The sequence below is a fragment of the Nipponia nippon genome, unplaced genomic scaffold (genome assembly GCF_047370975.1).
Source record: "Nipponia nippon isolate SJK-2023a ecotype South Korea unplaced genomic scaffold, ASM4737097v1 scaffold_12, whole genome shotgun sequence".
NCBI lineage: Eukaryota > Metazoa > Chordata > Aves > Pelecaniformes > Threskiornithidae > Nipponia > Nipponia nippon.
Window position 1 is genome coordinate 2727421 of NW_028262313.1, and position 20764 is coordinate 2748184.

Here is a 20764-nt window from a genome sequence, read left to right on the forward strand (position 1 = left end):
TGACATTCACATTTTTCCTTACTCTGTCCTAATACTGCCACAAATGGAACACTGAAAGGGTCTTTAGTCAGACCTTTGAATAATTCCATTTATTCCAATTTTCAGGCTGTTTTGGAATTGTTTTTGAAAGAAGGGAGGGGGGGGAGAAGTCAGCCAAACCTAATAAAGGAGGACTTTGTTCTGAAGCTTTAGGGTATGGTACCAAGCAGGGCTTGCTATACAATTAATGAGTTTATCTGGCTTTTAGCTGCACATGATGCATGGTGGCTGCTACTGCACCGCACCACCACCTCCTGTCCAGAGGAGCCCGGCTGCTCTTCAGCTTGTTTACTGCTCCTCAGCTTCGGTTTGCTGCTCCTCAGCTTTGGTTTGCTGCTCTTTAGCTTAGTTTCCCTTCCTGCCGTGCATTGTGGTGGCCTCCTCAGATGTGATTTTGCATCTGCCTTTATTTAAGGCTTGACCAACCTTCCCCGGGATGTGCTCGGTCCGCAGGGGGTGTTGAGCACATGGGGCCGAGCTGTTGGGAGCGCTCCAGGTTTTACTTTGAGTGAGCAAGATGACGCAAATGGCTTTTTAAAGGGCGCAAGATAAAACAGCTGCTTCGTTTTCGCTGCAGATGTGCTCCGGGTGGCATGCATTAGCTCCATGGAGGGGGGTTACAGCCCTCCGCTTCCCCACTGCGTCTGCATGGGCAGGGCCAGCAGGTTGCTTGGGCTCCCAGGCCACCCGAAAAAGGAGCCAGGTGGGGCTGGAGAGGGCTTTGAAGATGTGTGATGAGGTTTGTCACGCCAGCAGAGCTTCCCTGTCCCCAGAAAGCACAAGTCAAGAAATTACTTATTTCTTGGAGGAGCAGTACAGACAGGGAGATGGAGGCGAATTACCTTTGGCTGCCCCATCTTTCCTCCAAGAAATGCCAAGTGCCTGGGGAAGGTGACCCTCTGCAGCATGTCCCCGTCCCCTCCAGCGGCCGCCCTGTCCCAGCCGCACGGCGCGAGCGGGAGAAGCCGCGGGAAGCGAGGGAAGACACTTCCTCCAGCGGCGGATCTGAGGTCACCTCCTGGTCCTTGATCCCTCCAGCCAGGGGTATTTGGGTCAGCGGGGAAGCACGGCTGAGAGCGACGTCCCTTCCTTCTCTCTCCCTGGAGATTCATTTTTAAAGGAACAAATAGGCTCAGCTGCAAGTACTGTGCAGTACGATTTTTTAATGATGTAGGGGGGTCTGAATCTGCATCGCAGAGTGGTGACATTGTCCCCTGTTGTTTCTCACCTTCCTGCGCCCACCTTGCTCTGCTCCACGATGCTCAGAAACCTTTTTCTACTTGGGAGAATACCGGCCAGGAAGGAGCTTTTCATCCTTTTGGGATGGCCTTGCTGGAAAGAAGGCTGATCTGGTGTCTGGTGCATGGGGCCTGCCTGGACCAACCCCGGGGGCTCTGCCCACCTCTTGCTGCCATGAACACACAGATGTGGTGCTCGCAGTCCTCCCTGGCCCCTCGGCATTGCCAGCCCCAGTGCAGGTCCTGACCCCCACATGCCAGCCCTCCTCTGCCACAGGGTCCCCAGCAGTGGTGTCACCCACTGCCAGGAGGATGTGGTGGCCGAGGCACACCTAGTCCCAGAGCTCCTCCATCATGGGCATGGCTTGATGGTGCAGGGCTGGTGGACAAATGGGTCGCCTCCCTGGTTTTTACTCTGTCTTGAGCCCAGAGTGAGCGATGCTGGGGAGGATGGCTCGGCTTGGCCATGTTACCCACATCTCCTACACCACTGCATCACCGTTCCCCTTGGAGACCTTCAACCGCTGGCTTCCCCTGTTAAAGGCTGTGTTGCTGTGGACCTGCCATGGCCTAACAGTTTGGCTGTCTTTGTTAAGTCAAGGTGGGAAGGAGCAGTTTAGCTGGAGCGTTATCCCCCTGTGCGATGACGCTGCGGGAGAGCTGCTGGTGGGATGCTCTCCTTGGTCAACCTTTCTGCTCCAGCAAAGGGGCACCAGCCCCATGCTGGGCTCTTCCCATGCCCCAGAGCATCCTCAGGACCACCAGGAAGGTGCCATCAGCTCTGGAGGAATCTGGGGCTGCAGGTGGCCTGGACTCAGGTGGCAGCTCGGGCTGCTGCCATCCCCCAGCCCGCTGCCATCCCTGCCGGAGCAAGCAGCGAGGAGTGGGGTGCGTGCACCCGGGGGGTCACGGCTCCCCAGCTGCTGTTTTATTGCCTTCAGGAGGGGCTGCGGGTGTGAGCAGGGTGGCATGGACGTGGCTGGTCTCAGTGTAACTTGCAGCGCCAAGCAGGGTCAGCGGAGAGGTGGCTATTGGGGAGGGAGAGCACGCGTTGAGCCACCTCTAATACTGCCAGCCCCCAAATCAGAAGTCATCTTCACTCCTCCTTGCAAAAGGAGAGTGCTTTAAATGCCTTGTTTTAATTAAAAAAAGTGGTTTCTGAAGCCCTTGGTGTTTCTGTAAAGGCATCCCTTGGAGAGGGGGTTTCTCAGCTGTCACCAGCCGGGTCTGACCATGGCAAGTCCAAAACCAGCCCTTTCAGCTGGCACTTCCAGGAGGTGGTTGGACTTACAGCACCTCAAGACTTGATCAAATCTTAACCTGACTCCTTTCCAAATTCTGCACAGCTCTTGAGCTCCTTCCAGCCCCATCCTCAGCTGGATTGAATCCATCGTTTCTTTTAGGATTTGCTTGATCGCACCATGCGGCTGATAAGGCTTCGTGCCTCTTGTGGGGGCTTGTCTTTGTGTGTTTCAGTATATCTCGCCCAGATTATCAGCCGCAGAGGGTTGCGAGGTGTGGCCGGGCTAGGAATTAACCATCTCATCCAAACCCCGTGGAAATCAGAAGCAAAGATTTCCCCCTTTTTTTTTATTTTCCTGTGGGCTTTAAATCAAGTCGTAACTTCTCCTGCATCTGAGGAGCTGCCGAAGGGAAGCCCTGACTCAGGCTGATTAAGCCCCTTCTGGTGTCCACTGGAGGAATGGCTGCCTCTGCCCTTCATGTCCAGGAAAGTCCAGGAGAAACTTCAATACCATGTTACAGATTGCCAAAAGTAAACCCTTCATCCCCTGGAGCGGATGCAGGGACTCCGGCTCCGTGTCTGGAGGGCAGGTTTGGGGCTACACTTCACCTGAACCTCATTTTTCTTTCCAACCCGTGGTTTTCTGCCAATGGATTTCCTCCAGCCTTGCCCTGACCCAGGTGAAAGGACATCATCGCCATCATGCTGGGGCTAAAACAAGGGGGTAAATTGTGCAACGCGCTTTCTGGGGGCTGTTTCGGGGTGAATCGTGCCGGGACTGGAGCTGGGGCTGAGGCAGCTTTCTCCTGCCCCCAGATTTTGCCAAGGTTTCCTTCCAGCGCTGGAGCTCGCCCAGCCCTCCCGGCTTCCCGGGGCTTCGCTGGGAAGTGCTGGGAAGACAAAACCCTGCTCTGGAAGTGAGGCTATTGTTCTTACTAATTTTAACTTGATGTTCTTCCCCAAGTCTATTTTTATTCATTGCTTGTGGTAAGCCCTTTCTCTAAGGTAGAGCAATTTGCCACGGGACTCTTTTTTTGTGTTTACCAATTTTAATTGAGTGATATCTCCTCTTTACAAACCCAAAGCTGGAGGAGCTTTTAAGCGCCCGTTGCTGAGCCTCTCGCCCCGGGTTTGCTTTGATCTCCGCAGGTGAGTATGCATTTTTGGGGCCAGAGATTGATATTGCTTATTTGCATGTAAATCTCTGGGTTATTAAGATCAGAATCTGGCCCTTTAAATTTAATACTTTGCTTTATGCTTTTATTTCCGCGTTTCTTAAAGTAATTTCCAAAAATAACAAACTTCAAACGTGACGGGGCCATCTAACGTTTTACTGCCTTGGCTGGAGTAGAAGGAACATTTCTGGAAGTATATTATCCAATTTAACGAGCCTTTCCCATCTTGGCTTTGCTCCCACCCCTCACCCCCTCTTGGAGTTGTTTTGGACGGCTCTTTGGAGCCGTGCCACCTAATCCTATTAGAAGGACTTTCATTACACTGTGCCTTGTGTTTATAACCAAAAAAATCAGCCGGAGAGGGGGGTCCTCGCCCTCGCCCTTTTGCACTTCGCCTGATGTCGAGACGAGAGCCCAGTGAGTCCCACGAGGTTCCCGCGCAGCCCTCGCTTTTCTTTTTATTGCTCCGCTCTGCATTTATTAGGGAAGACTTTGGAGTAAATTGGGTCCTTGCAAACTTATAATTAATTTGGAAGGGTCAGTTCTTCCCAGGCTAGCGAGGGCTTCTTTGTGTGGTCCTTTTTGAAAGGCAGAGGTTGGAGAGGCTGTTATATAGCCGGGATTTGCTTTTAATAGGGACCTGGCTATTTTCTGAAAATCTCATGGCTCTTGAAGGACGGGTTGTTATTGTGTGGGGCTGTGCTAAAAGGGTTTGCAGAGTGCTTGGTTTGGGTGCAAAAAAACCAACCCGCCCAAAAAAATAAAAAAAGCAAGGAGCACATGTCCTGGGGTCTGTCCGGGGCAGATCGTGCTTGGCCTGAAGCTGGAAGATGCTCCAGGAGGTCCCCCCTGCTTGGGTGCCATGTAGGGCTGGGGGCCCCTTGTCCGTCCGTCTGTCCTGCCCTGTCTCGCACCTTGCCGAGGGGACCTCTTGCTTCTCCTCAGAGCTGGTAGACTGAGATTTTTTTCCTTACCACATTGCTTTTCTTGAAATCCTGCCTTTCCTCTCCAAAATAGTCACAGAAACCATTAAAGAGAGAAGGTGGAGGGCAGGGAGAAGACGACGGGCTGAAATAATCTGCAAATAATAAAAGTTTCTGAAAAAAGACAGCCAGACAGACAGTGGTTTTCTCCAGAGGTGGGTCGGAAGGAGACATGAGCTCACGGTCCCGCCTGGGCATCGCCCGGCAGGGCCAGGGATGTCATCTAACCTGGTACAACCTGTGTGTCTCCCACCAGCTCAGCTGCAATGAGAAATCCCCGCTGAACGTGGGGCGAGGGGGAGGTGGGGCAGTCCTGGCTCTGGGCAGTGGGGAGCAGTGATGGATGAGTGTGGTACCTGGAAACGCAGAGCTTTAACTCAAGATATGAAACTCTTCATAGCCAAAGCCAGGGAGCAGAGGGCTCTGAGGAGCTCGGGGTCTTTTGGCTGTGAAGATGTCCCCTATGGAAGCGGCATCAGTGGAGGTGTCGTTACGTGCGCAGCAAGGGCCATTAGAAAAAAGCATTAGAAAGCTCACTGCCTTCCCTAGGACACGTATGAACCCAGCGGAAGGGAATAAAAGGAAAACCTGGCTGTGCCTCCATCTCACGGGTGAACAGTGGGACAGATTGCGCCCCAGCCGTGACGCTGGTGGGCAGCGCGGGCAGTAACGCTGTTATTTATGAGCTGCACTGTTAATTAATGGTGTGATGGGGCTGCCTGTCTGCTGAGACCACCTTCAAAGCTGGAGTTGGTCCCTGGTTGTTCTCCTTCTGGCACCTGTTTGATGTCCCACCCTGACCGTCGCCTCTCTTCTCTCTCTCCCTAGCATGGGTCGGCTCTTTGGCCATGGGCATGATTTTTTTCTGCTCTCCCATCGTCAGCATCTTCACCGACCGGATCGGCTGCAGGACCACAGCAGCCTCGGGAGCTGCCATCGCCTTCATCGGACTCCTCTCCAGCTCCTTCACCAAGTAAGGCTGCAGGGGGGTCATCCAGCTTTTCAGCGAGCTCCTTTTCCTCACTGTTCCCTGCAACCTCCCTGCCTCCACATTGCTGCTGCCTTTTGGGGCAAAGCAGGTGGTTTCCAGCCAGATGAGAGGTCTCCTGGCATCCCTACAGCCCACGTGCGAGCAGCCTGTTTCTCTCCAAATTGAACCAAGTTGCTCTTTTGTCCTTTTATAACAAGAGAGTGAATTTTACCTGAGCGAGGGAATTTATTTTATGGGATTTCAGCCCTCAGGTTCGTCATTTGATCTTTAAAACAGGCGGTGAGAAGTTGGCGCACCTCTTGCGGGCAGCTCCAAAGAGACGCTCGTGGACAAACCCGGTCTTCTTTGCAACCAATTTCGCATTTGGTACTGAAAGTAAATTAATGCTTAAAATAATATTTGATGGGTTACACCTGGCAAGAGGGAGTTTCCGTGCAGGGCAGACGGGGAAGGGGAGGCAGACGGGGTTTGGAACAGTTTGTGCCGTTCCTGCGCCGGCTGGGGCGTTTGCTGCAGCGCAGGGTGATTGCTGCTCCTCATTTTCCACGGCTGAGCCCGTGCCATGAATTTCTGCTGGCAGGCGCTCGCCGATGTGTATTTGGATCGCAGGTGTACCTCATTCGATGTGAGAATCTTTCCAAGCCAAGACATTTGCATCTTTGTGGGAGCAAAAAGAGGTCACCTCTGGGGTACTTCATGCAGCACTTGTTAAACGGAGTCTCAAAGGCACCGTGGTGACACCCTCCAAAGCATCATTTGCCCCAGTTTTTCTGAGTAAAAACATTGCTTCGGGTTGGATTTCAGTTAAAATCAATATTGTTTTAATTAAAATGCTTCAAGAAGTGGGTTTGTTTAAAGCCAATACACACTAGTTTCCCGGAGGGTGACTTGCCTGCGCTGTGCTCCTCCCTGCCCGCGCGGGGCAGTGGGATGCCAGCTCCCTTTTATCCTGGCCAACGAGACCCTCGTGCTCGCCCCAACCCTGGTTCCCTGTGGATACGTTTGTGTGATGGGTCCCTGCGTCCCCAGCTGCGGGAGCCCCCCCATTACGCTGGGAAGGGGGAGGCAAAGCCCCTGGCACCGGGGCCGATCGCATCCAGGGGAGTTGGGATGCTAAAACCATCTTGGTCAGCAGCACGGGCAGCGGCGTGGAAGGAACCACCCTCGGCAACTTCCTCCGCAGGTGCCACCCCTTTGTATTTCAAAAGATAATAGTAATTGGGGAAAGTGCAGGCGGTCCTGAGGGAAGGTATGCCCAGGCTCCTGGCAGTGCCGAGCACAGGCGCTTCCCACATAATCTTGCAATCAACGAAGCTTGGATTTTTTTTTTACCCCCCCCATTGTAAAATGTTTGCGCAAAGAAAAAGAGCTCTTGGGACCACACCGCTGCCAGTGGCTTGTTGTGTTGGGCTTAAAAAAAAAAATCAAACAGTACAGGCAAAGAATATTATTTCCAGGAGAGCTCCAGAGCTGAAATCCCCATTTCCTGCCTTTTCATGCTTGGTTCACATTCCTTTGGGCTGCCTTTTAAGGGAGAAAGGAGCCCCTTTGCAGCTGGACCATGGCCAGGGAATCTGCCTTCGGCACAGCCGAGCCGGAGCCGGAGGAAGAGCAGCGGGCCTGCGGGATTTGGTAGTGCTCCATCTGGGTGGCAAAGGCTGGTCCCGAAATTCGGAGCTAGTGGCTCCTGCTCGCCCAGAACAATGGAGAAGCTTTTTTTTTGGTCCCCTTTGCCAGCTCCCCCAGCTGCAGCTGGAGATGACCCACCCAGTGCCGGCCGGGCTCCATGCACCGGTGCAAAGGGAGCTGCTGTTCATGAGCTGCTGCTGTAAAGGGAGATGCAGCCTGGGTTAGGTAGGCTCAGGCAGGGCTGGATCAAGGCTAATCAACCCTTTATCTCCTGATTTCTCTAAAATGGGTTTGCTTTGTCCAAGCAGAGGAGCAGTGGTTCCCAGCATTGCACCGAGCTGATCCAAAAACCCACTCAGCCACCGGGCCTGCACAGCAGGACCCCAGCACCCATGCTCAGTGCCTCCTACTCAAAAAATATTGGGAGTTTTGTATGAAAACCACTAAATAAAGAAAATATGCTGAAATGCAGAGCTTTGGGGAAGGCTGAAGTTTTCTGGATGGGGTTGAGGCGAGGGTTTTCCTCGCTTTGCTGCCTTGCACCGGGGTGTCTCCTGCACTCGTAATCAGCTCGAGCCACCACAGAACTTATGGGCCCTCAAGAAGAGAGAAACCCCAGTTGTGTTAAGACTCCACCTTCCCTCCAGTTTTAAGGGGGCTGTTTCAGCGTGGGGAATGGGAGATGGTGGCCAGTTCAGCAAGGCTGCCTTCATATGGCCCCCAAATCCCTCCCAGCCCTCCTCTTCTGCACCATTAAGTGTTCTGTGGTGGGGTTTGAGCCCCTTTTCATCTGCTGCTCCTTCCCCTCCACAATTTCTTCCCAATTTCTCCTGCAGAGAGAAATCCCCCAAACCTCTGCCAGCGGGGCTGAACCAGGGCCATTCCCCTTGTGAGAGGCAGCCGTTGGAGGGAGATCTCCTTGTCCCAGGAGATGTCGTTATCCATGGGAGACCTCGTTATCCGAGGGAGACGATGCTGCCCTTCCCACCGGAGAGCAGCTGGCCGATTCCCAGCGAGCAGGGTGGGAAATCCTGGCTAAGAAGTATGGCTGAAAGGAGCCCCTGCTCATGCAGGGGTGTCTTAGCGTCAACGGGGAGCAGATGGGAGCCGTGGCATTTGTCTCCACTTATCCAACACGTCAGCTTAGCTGCAGTACCAAAGCTGGTGTGGCCCAGCTGAGATGGCCAGGGCTGGTGCGTGGGAGGTCGGAGACAGCCTGCGTAGCCCAGCTGCTTGCCTGGCTCCTGCAGAGAGGGTTTCTGATGTGGCTTCGTTCTGGAGGAGCTGGAAATTGCTTTTCATGACAGTCATTTGTCTTTGAGCCGTTGGGTACAGCAGGCACGGTCTGCTTTCTGCTTGGCTAGCTAAAGAGATGAGTGTGTAATGGAAGAAATTATGTGCTTGTAAACGTTTTCTCAACTTCAAATTGCTCCGTTAGATCTGGGCTGCTGTCTTCTCGCTTGCTTCGTGAGCAGCACTCGGTATTTCACATGAATCGTTCTGAGTGTTGGAGTAAAGACCCCATTTGTGCAGCATCGCTTGCCCGGTGAGCTGCCCAAACGTTTCCATCTCACTCTCCTCCCATGCAGTATTTCATGGCAGACTTTTGCAGCTGAATGTATTGCATGGGGATGAAGAAAAAAATCCTTCATCTGGAGAGAAACACAATGGGTTATTTGCACTGCCTAACTTTAGGCTCCTTTCTCAGCTGCTTCTGTTGGGAAAACCGGGCTGGCAATTGGGAAGCAGCTCCTTCCAAGGGCTCTCAGGACTTTCCACCTGTTCTGTAGAGCAGCCACTTCACTCCCTCCTCGAGTGCAGCCACCAATGTAAGGTACAAATGAGATCTATTAACTGTCTAATTGAAGCTCCCAGAGGAGCCTGGGCAGAAACGCAATGTTCCCTTCCTAAGTGCCTAATAACCAGCAGGGTTGGTGCCTTCTGCTTTCAAACACTGGGTGCAAAACGTTTTCAATTAGTCCTTTTCAGTGGAAAAAAAATGGATTTATAGCTAAAAATAACCTGCCTACCTTAGAAAATCTTACTTGCTGTAATTTAAAAACCATTCAAGTTAGGTCAGCTTCCCAAGGAGGGCAGGTTGGCTGCCTTCTCCTCTTTGCAGAAAGCACTCCTCAGCTAGGCTTCATTTTCCCGAAGATTTAACGTGCCAGCTGTGAAATGAGGATAATCCTTGCTTTGGCTAGGGAATAAGCTCCTCGAGGTCAGACTGTCTGTGTAGCACCTGTGATAATGTGTGACCTGGGTCTTGACTCCAGGTTTTGCAGGACCGCAGGGGAGAAGGCTTCTTTACCTCTGCGTAACGTAGCCACCTTGATGTGGTTTTTTTTCCCACTAGGTCTCTGGAAGTTCGTTATTTCACATATGGGATCCTCTTTGGCTGCGGCAGCTCCTTCGCCTTCCAGCCCTCACTGGTCATCCTTGGTCACTACTTCAAGCGCCGCCTTGGTTTGGCCAATGGCATCGTGGCCGGCGGCAGCTGCCTCATCTCCGTGCCGCTCCCCTTCTTCCTGAAGATGGTCGGGAAGGCCATTGGGCTGGCGCATACTTTCCAAGTACTCAGTGCCTTAATGCTCATCCAGATATTCTTGTCCTTGACCTATCGGCCCATCTTGCCGCCTTCTTGTGACTCTCAACACGATGGGCAGGACAAGCTGGGCAGCCGGAGCATGCGGCAGCAGTGCTGGGCCCAGACGCGCAAATATTTCAACTTGAGGGTTTTCCGGAGAAAGACCTATCGGATTTGGGCCTTTGGGATCGCTACTGCTGTCCTGGGATATCTCGTACCTTACATGAACCTGGTAAGAGCCTTGGCTGGGACGGGAAGGGGAGGGAGGTCCCTTTGCCCAGAGTGAAAGGGCTCTTCCCTGCAAGCGAGGAGGAGGTGGGAAGGTGGAGATGGGCAGCAGGGACAGAGCCACCAAAAGCCTCGAAGCTAAGAAACTGTTACAGGCACGTCCTGCAAACAGGAATAGTGATGGGAGGAGACACCTTTTCAATGCTCCTATGTGTCCTCTGCACCAGGGTGGGCAGAGCGGTCGCTTCCCATGGCTCCCGAGGACAAGCATCGGTAGCGGGAGAGGAGGGGGCTGTTGGGTTTGGGGTGGGCGGAGGTGGTGTGTGCAGATCAGCATGGTGCGGACATGAGGGTCACACAACCAGCCCAAAAGCCACAAGCCCTCTGCAGGAAGTCTTGTCCCTTTTGGGGATATGAGAGGGATTAACTTACTGAGGATTCATGTCCTTGCATCCTTCCCTCCATCCTAGGTAAAATACGTGGAGAAGCGATTTCAGGAAACCAAAAAGGACTGGATCCTCTTGGTTTGCCTTGGAGCCATGTCAGGGCTGGGGCGCTTGGTTTCAGGCCGCATTGGCGACTGCATTCCTGGGCTGAAGAAGATTTACCTGCAGGTACGTTGTGTCCGACCCTCCACATAGCTGCTGGCTAACCACTGTGGGCCAGGGGATAGCATCGCTACGTCAGTATCGACACTCTGCTTAATAACTGTCAACCACAGATCCTTTACCGACCATCACCTAACACCCTTGTCTGCTGTCAGGGAAGAAAATTTATTGTAGAAAGGTGTACAGAGAACTTACACACTTGACCCGAGGTCTCGGTGTCAGTTCAGCAATCAAACTCTGTGGTCCCAACTCTTCCCAAACTGCTGGACACCCTCTCACCTTCTTGTGGTTTTTGAAAAACAAATTGCTGAAATCTAGCAGCTAATCTAAGGAGATAATCTAAGGAGATAATCCCTCCTAAAGCTTCTTAAAAGGTTATTCTTAAGGGCCTCTCCGAGATGAGAGCAGAGGATGGATGGCATTGCTGGGTCCAGAGGAGGGGGCAATGTCGTTGCCCTGTTCAGTGTCACCTTCATGACGCTTCGTGCTGCCCATCCCCACTCATCCTGCTCCCCAATGACATGCCCACTTCTGTCTTCCCAGGTTGCATCCTTCATGCTGTTGGGCCTCCTGTGCATGATGATCCCCCAGTGCCGAGGGTTCGAAGGCGTCATTGTCATCTGCCTCTTCCTCGGCCTTTGCGATGGCTTCTTCACCACCATCATGGCCCCCATCGCCTTCGAGCTGGTGGGGCCCATGCAGGCATCCCAGGCCATAGGGTACCTCATGGGGCTGATGGCTGTGCCCATGACCGCGGGTACACCGATAGCAGGTTGGTAGTGCCATGGTGCCGGACCTGGACCCAGCTCCTGGGGGGGAGCAGATGCTTGTAGCGGCTTTCACCCGTGGTGATATTTAGGTGTGAGACCAGACATACGATTTTGAATTTTCTGGCTTATCGTGTCGCATGGGGGTTGAGGTACGGGTGTAGCATCACTCCACGCTATGTCCTGTAGCATCTCAGGGCCTTTCTCCGGGCTGATGAAAGGTAACCAGCAGAGGAACGGTGAGAGCGACCCAAGATTTCATTAACTGATTTCTGTTTGAAGTTGAGCTAAAAATTGGCAGATATTAGGTTTCTAATAAGTCCTTTTAGATATCTGGGGACTGATTGCTAATCAATCAATAAAGTTCAGCCCCTGGATTGCTGAATCAAAGTTAAAGATGGAGACACCTGAGCCTCTGGCTTCCCAAGGCTTGGGTATATGCACAGTAATAACCACAACGTCCTTAACAGCGAGCACTTTGCCAAAGCTGGCCCTTGAACAGCGGAACGTCTGCATCAGCAATCGCTAAGCTAAAGCTGTATAAGCACCTCTGATCTTTCTGCTTCTGGCAGCAACATTCAGTTTAATGCCCTCCTGAAGGAGCACAAGGGTTGCAGACACCATTAGGGTGCTGCTGCAGGCCCCCCTGCATCGGGCTGGCCGGGCACAGGGCTGGGTGAAGGGGCTCGTTTCGTGGATGTAATCCCCAGGCAAGTGTCTACGCAGGAGAAAACCCAGAGGGATTTTCCAGTGCCAATAAACGGCAATGCATTTTTCTCCAAGGATGCCTGGCTGTGTCAGAACTTGCTGAACTAACAAGTGCAGAACCTCATTCATTTTTAAGGGATAGGTTATTGTGTGTAACTGGCAGCATGTATTTTTCAGCTGACATCCCCAGGTAGGTAAAATATCCGTAAGCAAAGCAGGGCTTCCAGATGGAGGCAATCTGCAGAGGCACGGCCCCTGCCTGCTTTCCTGTTACCTCCTGGCCAGCAAGGTGCTAGGAAGAGCCACCTGAAATGTTTGGTTGTTTAACCCTGTCTCAGCTTGTGGTTGGGATTGTTTGGGATGTGTCTGATTGTGTCCTGTTCTGGTTAAATAGGAAGGATGGCTGAGGCTTTTCTTCTTGGCTTCCTTGCTACACAATGTTGGCTGCGCACATCCTTTAAGCCAGGGCATAAAAACTCCAAGGAATGCAATGGAAAAAAAGATTGTTTTAAAAACCAAAATCTCGTGGTTGAAGCAAGCTGTAGCTCTCACTCGAGGGAGGAGACGAGTCGGTCATTAGACTGACGTGGCTATAACCACCGTTGTTCTTCTCTTTCAGGATACCTCAATGATTATTTTGAGAATTACGACGCGGCCTTTTATTTTGCTGGAGTCCCTCCCATCATCGGCGCCTTGGTGCTCTCCGTCGTCCCGCTGGTCCATCAGAGGATGCTGAAGAAGCAGCGCCTGGATCCCGGCAAAGACAAGATGCTGGTCTCGGAGGCGGTGGTGAACGGGGAGCTGCTGCCGGGCTGTCCTGCCTCCGAAGCACACATGTAACGCCTCCGCTCACCGACACTCACTGTCGCCACCAGCAGCCTCTCCAGAGCCCAAGCACAGGCCCTTTTCTAGACGGACCATGATTCTCAATGATCGCAGATGCACTATGTTTGTAAAGGAAAAAAAACACAAAAAGTTCTTCTAGTTAAAGGCTTTTAACTAGCAGAAACGCTCTTTTTCGGGACAGTTTTGATTTCAAAGCCGCCCTTTTTTTTTTCCTCTAACCATTTTTCTAAGGAGGACTCTCACCAGGATTCAAACTTGATCGATCTCCCGCTCCTCTCCCCAGTTTTCTGTACGTCACGACAGAGGTTTACAGCTAATAAATGCCTTTTTAAAGCAGGCCACAGATGGAGCTTGTTGAACCTTGCGGCTGTCCATCCTTCTCCTCCAGTGTCACTCGGGTGTCACGTCCAAGCAGGACACCCCCTCCCCGTCCAGTTCTGGAGCCAGCAGATCTGAAGGAGGAAACGCTGCTTTAGTCTGACGCACAAACCAAATAAATGGTCGGCGAGTCCCGCTTTAATCTTCTTCTCTCCTTTTCCACTGCTCTCCCACGCACCCGGGGAGCTGCAGCTGGGACGATGGGGAGCTCGGCCAGCTCCGGTCCTGCCGCCCTCATCGAACGGAGCCACGCGGGAGCACCCCCTTCCTGCAAAATATGCCTTAAAACCGCATGGACAAGACCAGCAGGTCCCTCGGCCACTCCGTTTTCTCACCCAGCGACTAATGATTGGGCTTTTGAGGTGCAAAAGAGAGGGGCAGCTCCCAGCGCAGCCCATGGCGGCTGGCTCTGCAAGGCAAAAACCATGGGCAAGCCGCTGAGACGGGCACTTCGGAGGCGTCAAGGCACGCCGGGTCGGGACAGAGCCCCGTGTGTCATGGGTTCGCTCCGTGCCGGGAGGTGGCTTCCCTGCGGCCAGGGATGCGGGGATGCAGCCGGCTCGGGGCACAGGGTCCCACCGCTCTTTTTGGGGGCCGGTCGTGTATTATGCAGCAATAACCATGAATCAGTATTGGCAGGGGAAGCCTGGTGTTTCCAAAACCTGGTGTTTAAAAACCCGGCAGCGTTTAACTTGTAGCCTGTGCGTTGCCGTGCGGAGCCGGTGCAGGTCAGTGCCGTCCCCAGGGGGAGAGGGAGAGAGCTCAAGAAAATCACACAGCCCATGGGTACGAAGGCAGAGCTCAGCCTTGTGTAGAAATTCGTCATCTCCAGGCGTCACTAACGAGGGTGGCATGGTGCAAGGGAAGGCCTCCTGCCCCGGCGGGTCCCCGTGCAAATGAGGTGCCGGCTGGAACCGGGGTACCTTTTCCTGGGAACAATAACCCAGGAGAGAGCAAGAAACAAAGCTCGCATTTATCCTGGCTGCAAAACCATACTTCATCGGATTTTCATTTTATATGCCTGTCATTAAAAACATGAGAAGCCTAAAGAGGGACGTGTGCCATGGGAATCATCCCTTGGTCCCTGGGCGAGTGTGAGGGTTTGTAACACCAAGACAAATCTTTGCTGTGGAAACTTGGGTTCAGTGGAGGCCCCCTCCCGCGGGCAGCGGCGGGACCTTTGTATATAGGCTCAGGATCCTGCATGCCCCTCTGGCCCTGTTTTTAATCCGTGTTGGCTAATGCGTTATGTGGTCTTGTGGCCCTTCTGTCCCCGTACGAGCTGAAAAATTAACTGGTGTGTTGTGACTTATCTGTTTATGACTATAAAATGAGATGTCCGGTTTTGTCTCTTTCTTCGATACGCTTTTCTATGACTGTTATTAGCCTTCATGGCCCGTATTGCATCATCTGCTACGGCCCTGCTGACCCATGGCTTGCTTTAGGAAGCCACAGGAGGCAGCAGGAGCTGCATCGGGAGGCAGGGCATGCATACAGCCGGGCATCGGGGAGCCAAACCACGGTGCCCTTGCTCTGGCACCCAGGCTTAGCCTAGGGCAGGGCACTAAAGTGATGCTTTTCAGGCCAGAGTGTTGGCAGTGGGGCATCTTCAAAGCCATCTGACAGTGGAAGGAAAGAAATACGTTGCATCGTAACTCCTTTTGTGAGTTTTGGGGCTTTTATTCACATCGGAGTTTGATGAAGGTCTTTAAATCATATTTTTGACCTTAATGTCCCCCAAAGGAGAGTTTATGAGGGATTTAAATTCAAGAAGTAGCTTCTACAGACCAAGGAGAGGATGAGCAGAGCTGCCTCAAACCCACATCTGGCCTGAGCGAGTGGCTGCACGGCAGAGCCCACCGATGACTGCACCCAGCTTTGTATGAGACTTCATGGCAGTAAAACATCTCTGGCCAGTAAGGCGACTTATGGTTCAAATCCCAAATTTCTACAGATTTCCACTTGCCTTAAATGCTCCGCCTGCCTGCGAAGGTCTTTGTCCCGGGAGGAGCCTGCATTCGGTGCGATGGGTGCTTAATGCCGCAGCGGCATCGGACCAGCTCTGTGTCAGCCAGGAGCCAGGTTTCTTTCCAGGAGGGATGGTGGTACCCACATTCATCCCCCCTGAATTTTGGTCTTTACCTACAGCTCTTACTATCTACCCTCTAGGAGATTTTGAGTGATGAGATGCGTTCATGGACCACCCACGTTTGGTCGAAAGACTCCACCCCTCATCCTATCCCGGACCAATATCTGGTACCAGCCTCCCACACCCACCCTCAGCATCTTTGTCTGATCGAGATCCTGTCCTTGGTCAAGACGAGGGCCAATTCTGCAGCGGGGAAGGCACGTTTGGGCAACAGCACTGAAAGGTTCGCCTCGTCTGCAAACATGGGTGGGAAGGGCAAAGGTTGGAGTAGTCTGTCAACAGAAAGGGGAGTATTTGGGGGTTTGTTTATCAGCTAAATGCTGCTGTTTGTCCCTTCAGCGTCAGGCAGCTTGCAGGTATTTTTGCAGACTCATGGCATGGGAGAGGTGGGATTGTAGCGATCTGAGCATCTATAAACAGGGAAAAACTGCATTGGTCTCCAAAACATCCTTTTAGCCTGTTGTAGGCTGGTGCTGTGACGCCAAATAGATCCCTACCTGTTGCGAAAAGCTTCATCCTCAAAGCCCTCCTGTTTCTTCCCATCAGGATCCGCTTGTCCTGGCCCAGCGCACCCGTGTCCTCCTCTGGGCAGGCGAGGGCTGAACAGGAGACAGCGTCCACAGCGAAAACTACCTTTTGCTCAGTTTCTAATTAAAAAAAAAAAAAACAACCTCCAAACTTCTCCCTCCCCTGCGAGTGCCAGGCTGTGATTCCTGCCCCGCTCTCTTGCTCCGGGAGGGGAAGGTGGAGGCCAGCACCGCGGGCTCGGCTATTTGTGGGAGCCAGCAAGGGCATGGGAGCGGGGTCAGGTCCCGCGGGGATGGGAAGGGGTGGAAGGGAGCGGGAAGGGAGCAGCTTCGCTCCGTGCCCGGGGTGTTTGCAGAGCTGCAGGCGCGCGTAGCCTTATGTAAGTGTACAGCAAGCACGGGACGTGTCCCAGCAGCACCCTGCTCGGGGCTTGGCTGGGGCTGCCTTTCTAAATCTTTAGCTTGAGGGTGTTCAAAAACAAGTTGCTGTCTTTTCTTCTTTTTTTTCATTTTGTTTTGTTTTGTTTTGTTTTTTTGCTGCTACAGAGTGAGGTGCCGGGTTTAATCCTCTCGCTCTGGCTGAGGGATGGAGCGGGACAGCCGAGCGGGAAGGGCTTGGGGGGTGGATGTGTTTTCAGCCTTTCAGGGCTGCCCCGGTGATGGGAAGGCTGGCAGGGCCACGGCTGCGGGAGCAGTCCGGAAAGTGCCATGATTCATGGCTTAGAGCTTTTTCGAGCTGTGAAACAAAGCTGGAACCATCTGCGGGAGCTGCTTCATTGCAGCGTGCCCTGCCCCGAGCTCCTGCAGCCAGGGAAATACATGTTTCTAAGTCACATAGCTTAAATTTAATGAATTCTGGCTACTCATTGGTTGGGGTTGAGGTTTCCTAACATTTCGCTGCTGTGGGAGCTGTGGGAAGGCCACATCCTAATTGCCATCAAAGCTTGAGGGCTTTCGCAGGTCTGCTGCGGTACCGTGGGGTTTGGGGACCCCCAGTTTCAAGCCGTTTTGGCTCTGCCTCCCACCATCGTGGTGGTTTGGGGCTGCCAGTTTGGCCACGCTGGCAGTCGAGGAGCTTCCTAACCCTCCGGGCTGAGCTGCCTGGTCCAGAGGAGCTGGGAGAGGGAGGTGGCCAGCAGCTGGGCAAGGACATTCCTGCCCTTCCGTGCGTGACAGTGCCACAGAAGCATTTTGCACGGTGATAGAGGGTCTCTTTTGGTGTTGGTACGCTGGTGCTAAGAGCGATCTGCTCTGGGCAGTCTGATTTGGTGCTGAGGATCTCATCTACGCTTGCTCAGATCACTCCGGTTCAGCACCTCGGGAGGCTTAGGGTGGATTTTAACCCTGGCTGACGTCTGCATCTATATGCGGCCATACAGTCCTCAGAGTAACAACCTGCATAAAGGTGAACTTGGACCAAATCCTCTGGACGCAGAGGGGGACAGATCCAGCCGAGACCCTTGCTGTCCCTCCATTCTTCACTGCAAACCATTACCCAGCTTTCATGTACCCAACAGAGTTTTGTTTGGGGGTTACCTTGGTTATTTTAGCTTCAATAATTTTCATGCTGGCAGAGTTTGCCTTTCCTTATCCAGCTGGAAGCAGAAAACTGGAATGACTTTGAAAGCCCCGGCTCCTTTGCCAAGGCAAGCGGGGCAGTACCTTCCCACCGCCGGAGCCGCTGCCTTTCTGCCACCAAAACCCGCACTCGGGCAGCTCTTTTGGGCACTTCTGTTTAAATCTCAGCCGCTCTTTTAACCTTTGGGGAGAATGATGTGCTTGACAAGTGCTCCTCAAATACTCCTCCGACATCCTCTGCGGAACGCCGGGCGGGGACGGAGCTGGCACCGGAGAGGAGCTCTGCCGGCAAGCAACAAACCAAAATAAAGCCGTTTCCTTTCTTTCCGAGAGCCGTTGGAAGGAAAGCAGATGTGGGGATGGATGGAGCTGCCATCCCCATGCACCTCAGAGTGGGCTTTGCGGCTGAGCCCCGGGGGCGGCTGCAGAGGTGACCCTGCCCGTGGCCAGGGGCGAGCGTGGCTTCAGGCGCTTTATCAGCTTGGCACGGCGAGGTTGTTGCTGGGCTTTGGCAGGCTCATCCCGTTTTGTTGTTTTATTTTTGCAAATACTGCAATGCCCTTAGTGCTCCCACCAAGGACGGACGCTGGGAGTGCCCCCACGTCTCCTCTTCCCACCACAGCCATGGCGGCAAACCACCGGCACCGCCGATGGCGGGGATTGGGTCCCCGCTCCTGGCAGAGGCGAGGCAGGAGAGGAACGACACAGTCCCTTCCGTTTTCTGCAAAACACGGCTTTGGAAGGAGGTTTCGTACCTCCAAAGTTTCTCCTCTTTGTAACATACTTCCCAACGCTCACCCTACATCCACCTCCGACTGTCAAGGCAAGCGTAGCTCTTAACCATAGCGTTAGAGGCAAGACTTAGTGTCTATTTTACTAAGGAATGAAGCTTTCTTTTTTTTTTTTTTTACATTTTTAATCGTGGCGTGTAAGACAAGTTGTTTACTGGAGCAGGTTTTTGCATAGTGTTGATGCTCCGCTTCTGGTCAGTGCCAGCCAGATTGCCTGAATGCAGTTGGGTTTTTGGCTGCCGAGTGCGTTCAATCCAATCGTTTCGGGAAAGGACACGACTTCTCGAGGCCTGAACTTTCCCAGCATATCCTGTTTCAGCTATTTGAACCCATTAAAGCAAGAGACGGGACTTCTTTGGGGAGGCTGATTAGGCAATTAGGAAATTACCCTGCTCTCCCTCCCCTGCCCTGAAATCCAGCAGGATGAAACCAAATATTTGCTTTCGGATGGGTGGATTTTGGAACCAATTCCACATAAGAGCACTGGGGCGGAGGTCTGAATTTTGGCCATTTTGGGTAAGTCATGAGACGGCTTGTTTTTAAAGCAGGACCTCCAAGCTGCCATCGCCCCCCGTTCGTGGATCCCGGTGCCGTGCCTTTCTCCAGCCCTGCTGCTGTCCGGGGCCCTCGCGGTCGGCGTTAGCGCCAGCCAGGAAAAAACCCTGCCCATGGATTTTCAGGGAGGGTTATATTGCTTTGCCCTGCCGATGTGCTGGTAATGCTCACCCTCGCCGTGTCTGTACCCACTGGAAAGACTCAGTAAAAGGCTGCAAACACCGTCGGTAGCTTTGCAACCCCTTTTTTTTCCCCAAACGAGGTCCTGCGAGGTGCCCGGGGCTGCTGGGCACCCTGGGCAGGCCTGAAAGCAGCCGCTTAATTCAGTGCAGAAGTCAGACCCTGAAGTCTAAAATTATTCCTTTTTTTTTGACATCTGCTCCTTGTAAGCGATTTATATTCCCTTAAAATTTTGTATCTGGAAGTAAAGTATTTGAATGTGTGTCTTAAAATATGACTATCCTTTCAAAATGTGAATTTCTGATTGTTGGTATACAAAAAAAAAACCACCCTACCCCATATTAGCACATTTTTGTAATTAATGTTTTATGAATGTTGTTTAAAAGAATTGTGTAGAATAAAACCACTTCAAAAAGAAAAGGGGTCTGTGCCTGAGTCTCGCCAGGTTTCCTCGCCCCGTGGCCGGTGGTGGGCACTGGTCCCCCAGCAGCTTTCCCGGCTGCTGCCGACCCTCTGCCCGCCGCCTGCCCAGGGTGTCAAAAGCAAAGGGGCTTGGAGAGGTGGCGGTTTCACACGGGAATTATTTTTAGCAAGTCTTTCATACGCCTTGAGTCGAGGCTGTGCCGAGGTCCTGGTACCTAACGGGGAGAAGAGGTTCCTGATGCGACGCAGAAGGGTGAAAGCTGGAGGTGGTGTGGGCGGGTGGAGGACGGTCCTTGTCCCACCCGAGGCATCGAAAACTAAAAATAATAAAGAAAGAAATCCCTGAGAGCATCTGGGTGCCCAAAGTGGTGTCAGTGCTTGGGTGAGCCCCCAGTGACATGGATGGGTTTCCCCTCCGCTCCCCTGGGCACAGCTTTGGGTCTGGTTTTTCTGAACGGCGTCTTTGGGGGGCTGCAGCTCGTTGGTGTCTCCGCTCCCCGGGGGCTGTTGCACAGGGACAGCACCAGGGCTTTTTTTTAGTTGTTAATAGTAGTAGTATTTCTTCCTTTTGGCAGCGGTTCAGGGGCACGGTGAGGCCTTCCGTGTCTTAGCGCTGGTGATGGGAGAGCTAATCTTTTTTGTCAATAAGAGCAGTTATGGGAGGGTTGAGGACGGGAAAGACCAGGGATGATTATTCATAAGTGAGGTTACCATGGCTGTGAGATACCGAAAACAAGGCTTTTATCAAGGGCTTTATATTAATAATTCGTTTATGCTAGGTGCTTTAATTGACGTTAGACGAAAGCTGACGTATGCATTAGTTTTACATAGCCCAGGCCTCTTTTTTTTTTTTTAATGTGCATCTCAACCGTTTTTCAAGTTGGGGATATTTACTGCGAACAGTATTTAAAAAAAAAAACCCACCACCAGGAGATAAGAGATGTTAAACAGAGATTCAAAGGGAATAGGACTACAGCAACGAGCTCCTCCGGAGGACTTTGTGCCGTGGATGGAGGGACAGAGCAAGGAGAGGTAACGCTGCACCCCGTTCCTGGGAGCAGAAAGCACCGTGCGAACCCGTGGAGCTTCATTTACAGGTATCAAAAGCAGCAACGCTAGCCTAATATTGAAGCAACCTTCT

At 52.7% G+C, this 20764-nt stretch overlaps 1 protein-coding gene across 1 annotated transcript in view; it reads left to right on the forward strand.

The window, feature by feature from the left end:
* Window positions 1-14783, forward strand: part of SLC16A2 (solute carrier family 16 member 2) — a 35248-nt gene extending 20465 nt beyond the window's left edge. Inside the window, exons 2-6 of the mRNA XM_087748637.1 lie at window positions 5507-5651; window positions 9655-10117; window positions 10584-10727; window positions 11265-11493; window positions 12816-14783. Of these exons, the coding sequence (XP_087604763.1) occupies window positions 5507-5651; window positions 9655-10117; window positions 10584-10727; window positions 11265-11493; window positions 12816-13036 (1202 nt within the window). The 3' untranslated portion in view covers window positions 13037-14783. The remainder of the gene's footprint in view (window positions 1-5506; window positions 5652-9654; window positions 10118-10583; window positions 10728-11264; window positions 11494-12815) is intronic.
* Window positions 14784-20764: the final 5981 nt, after the last annotated feature.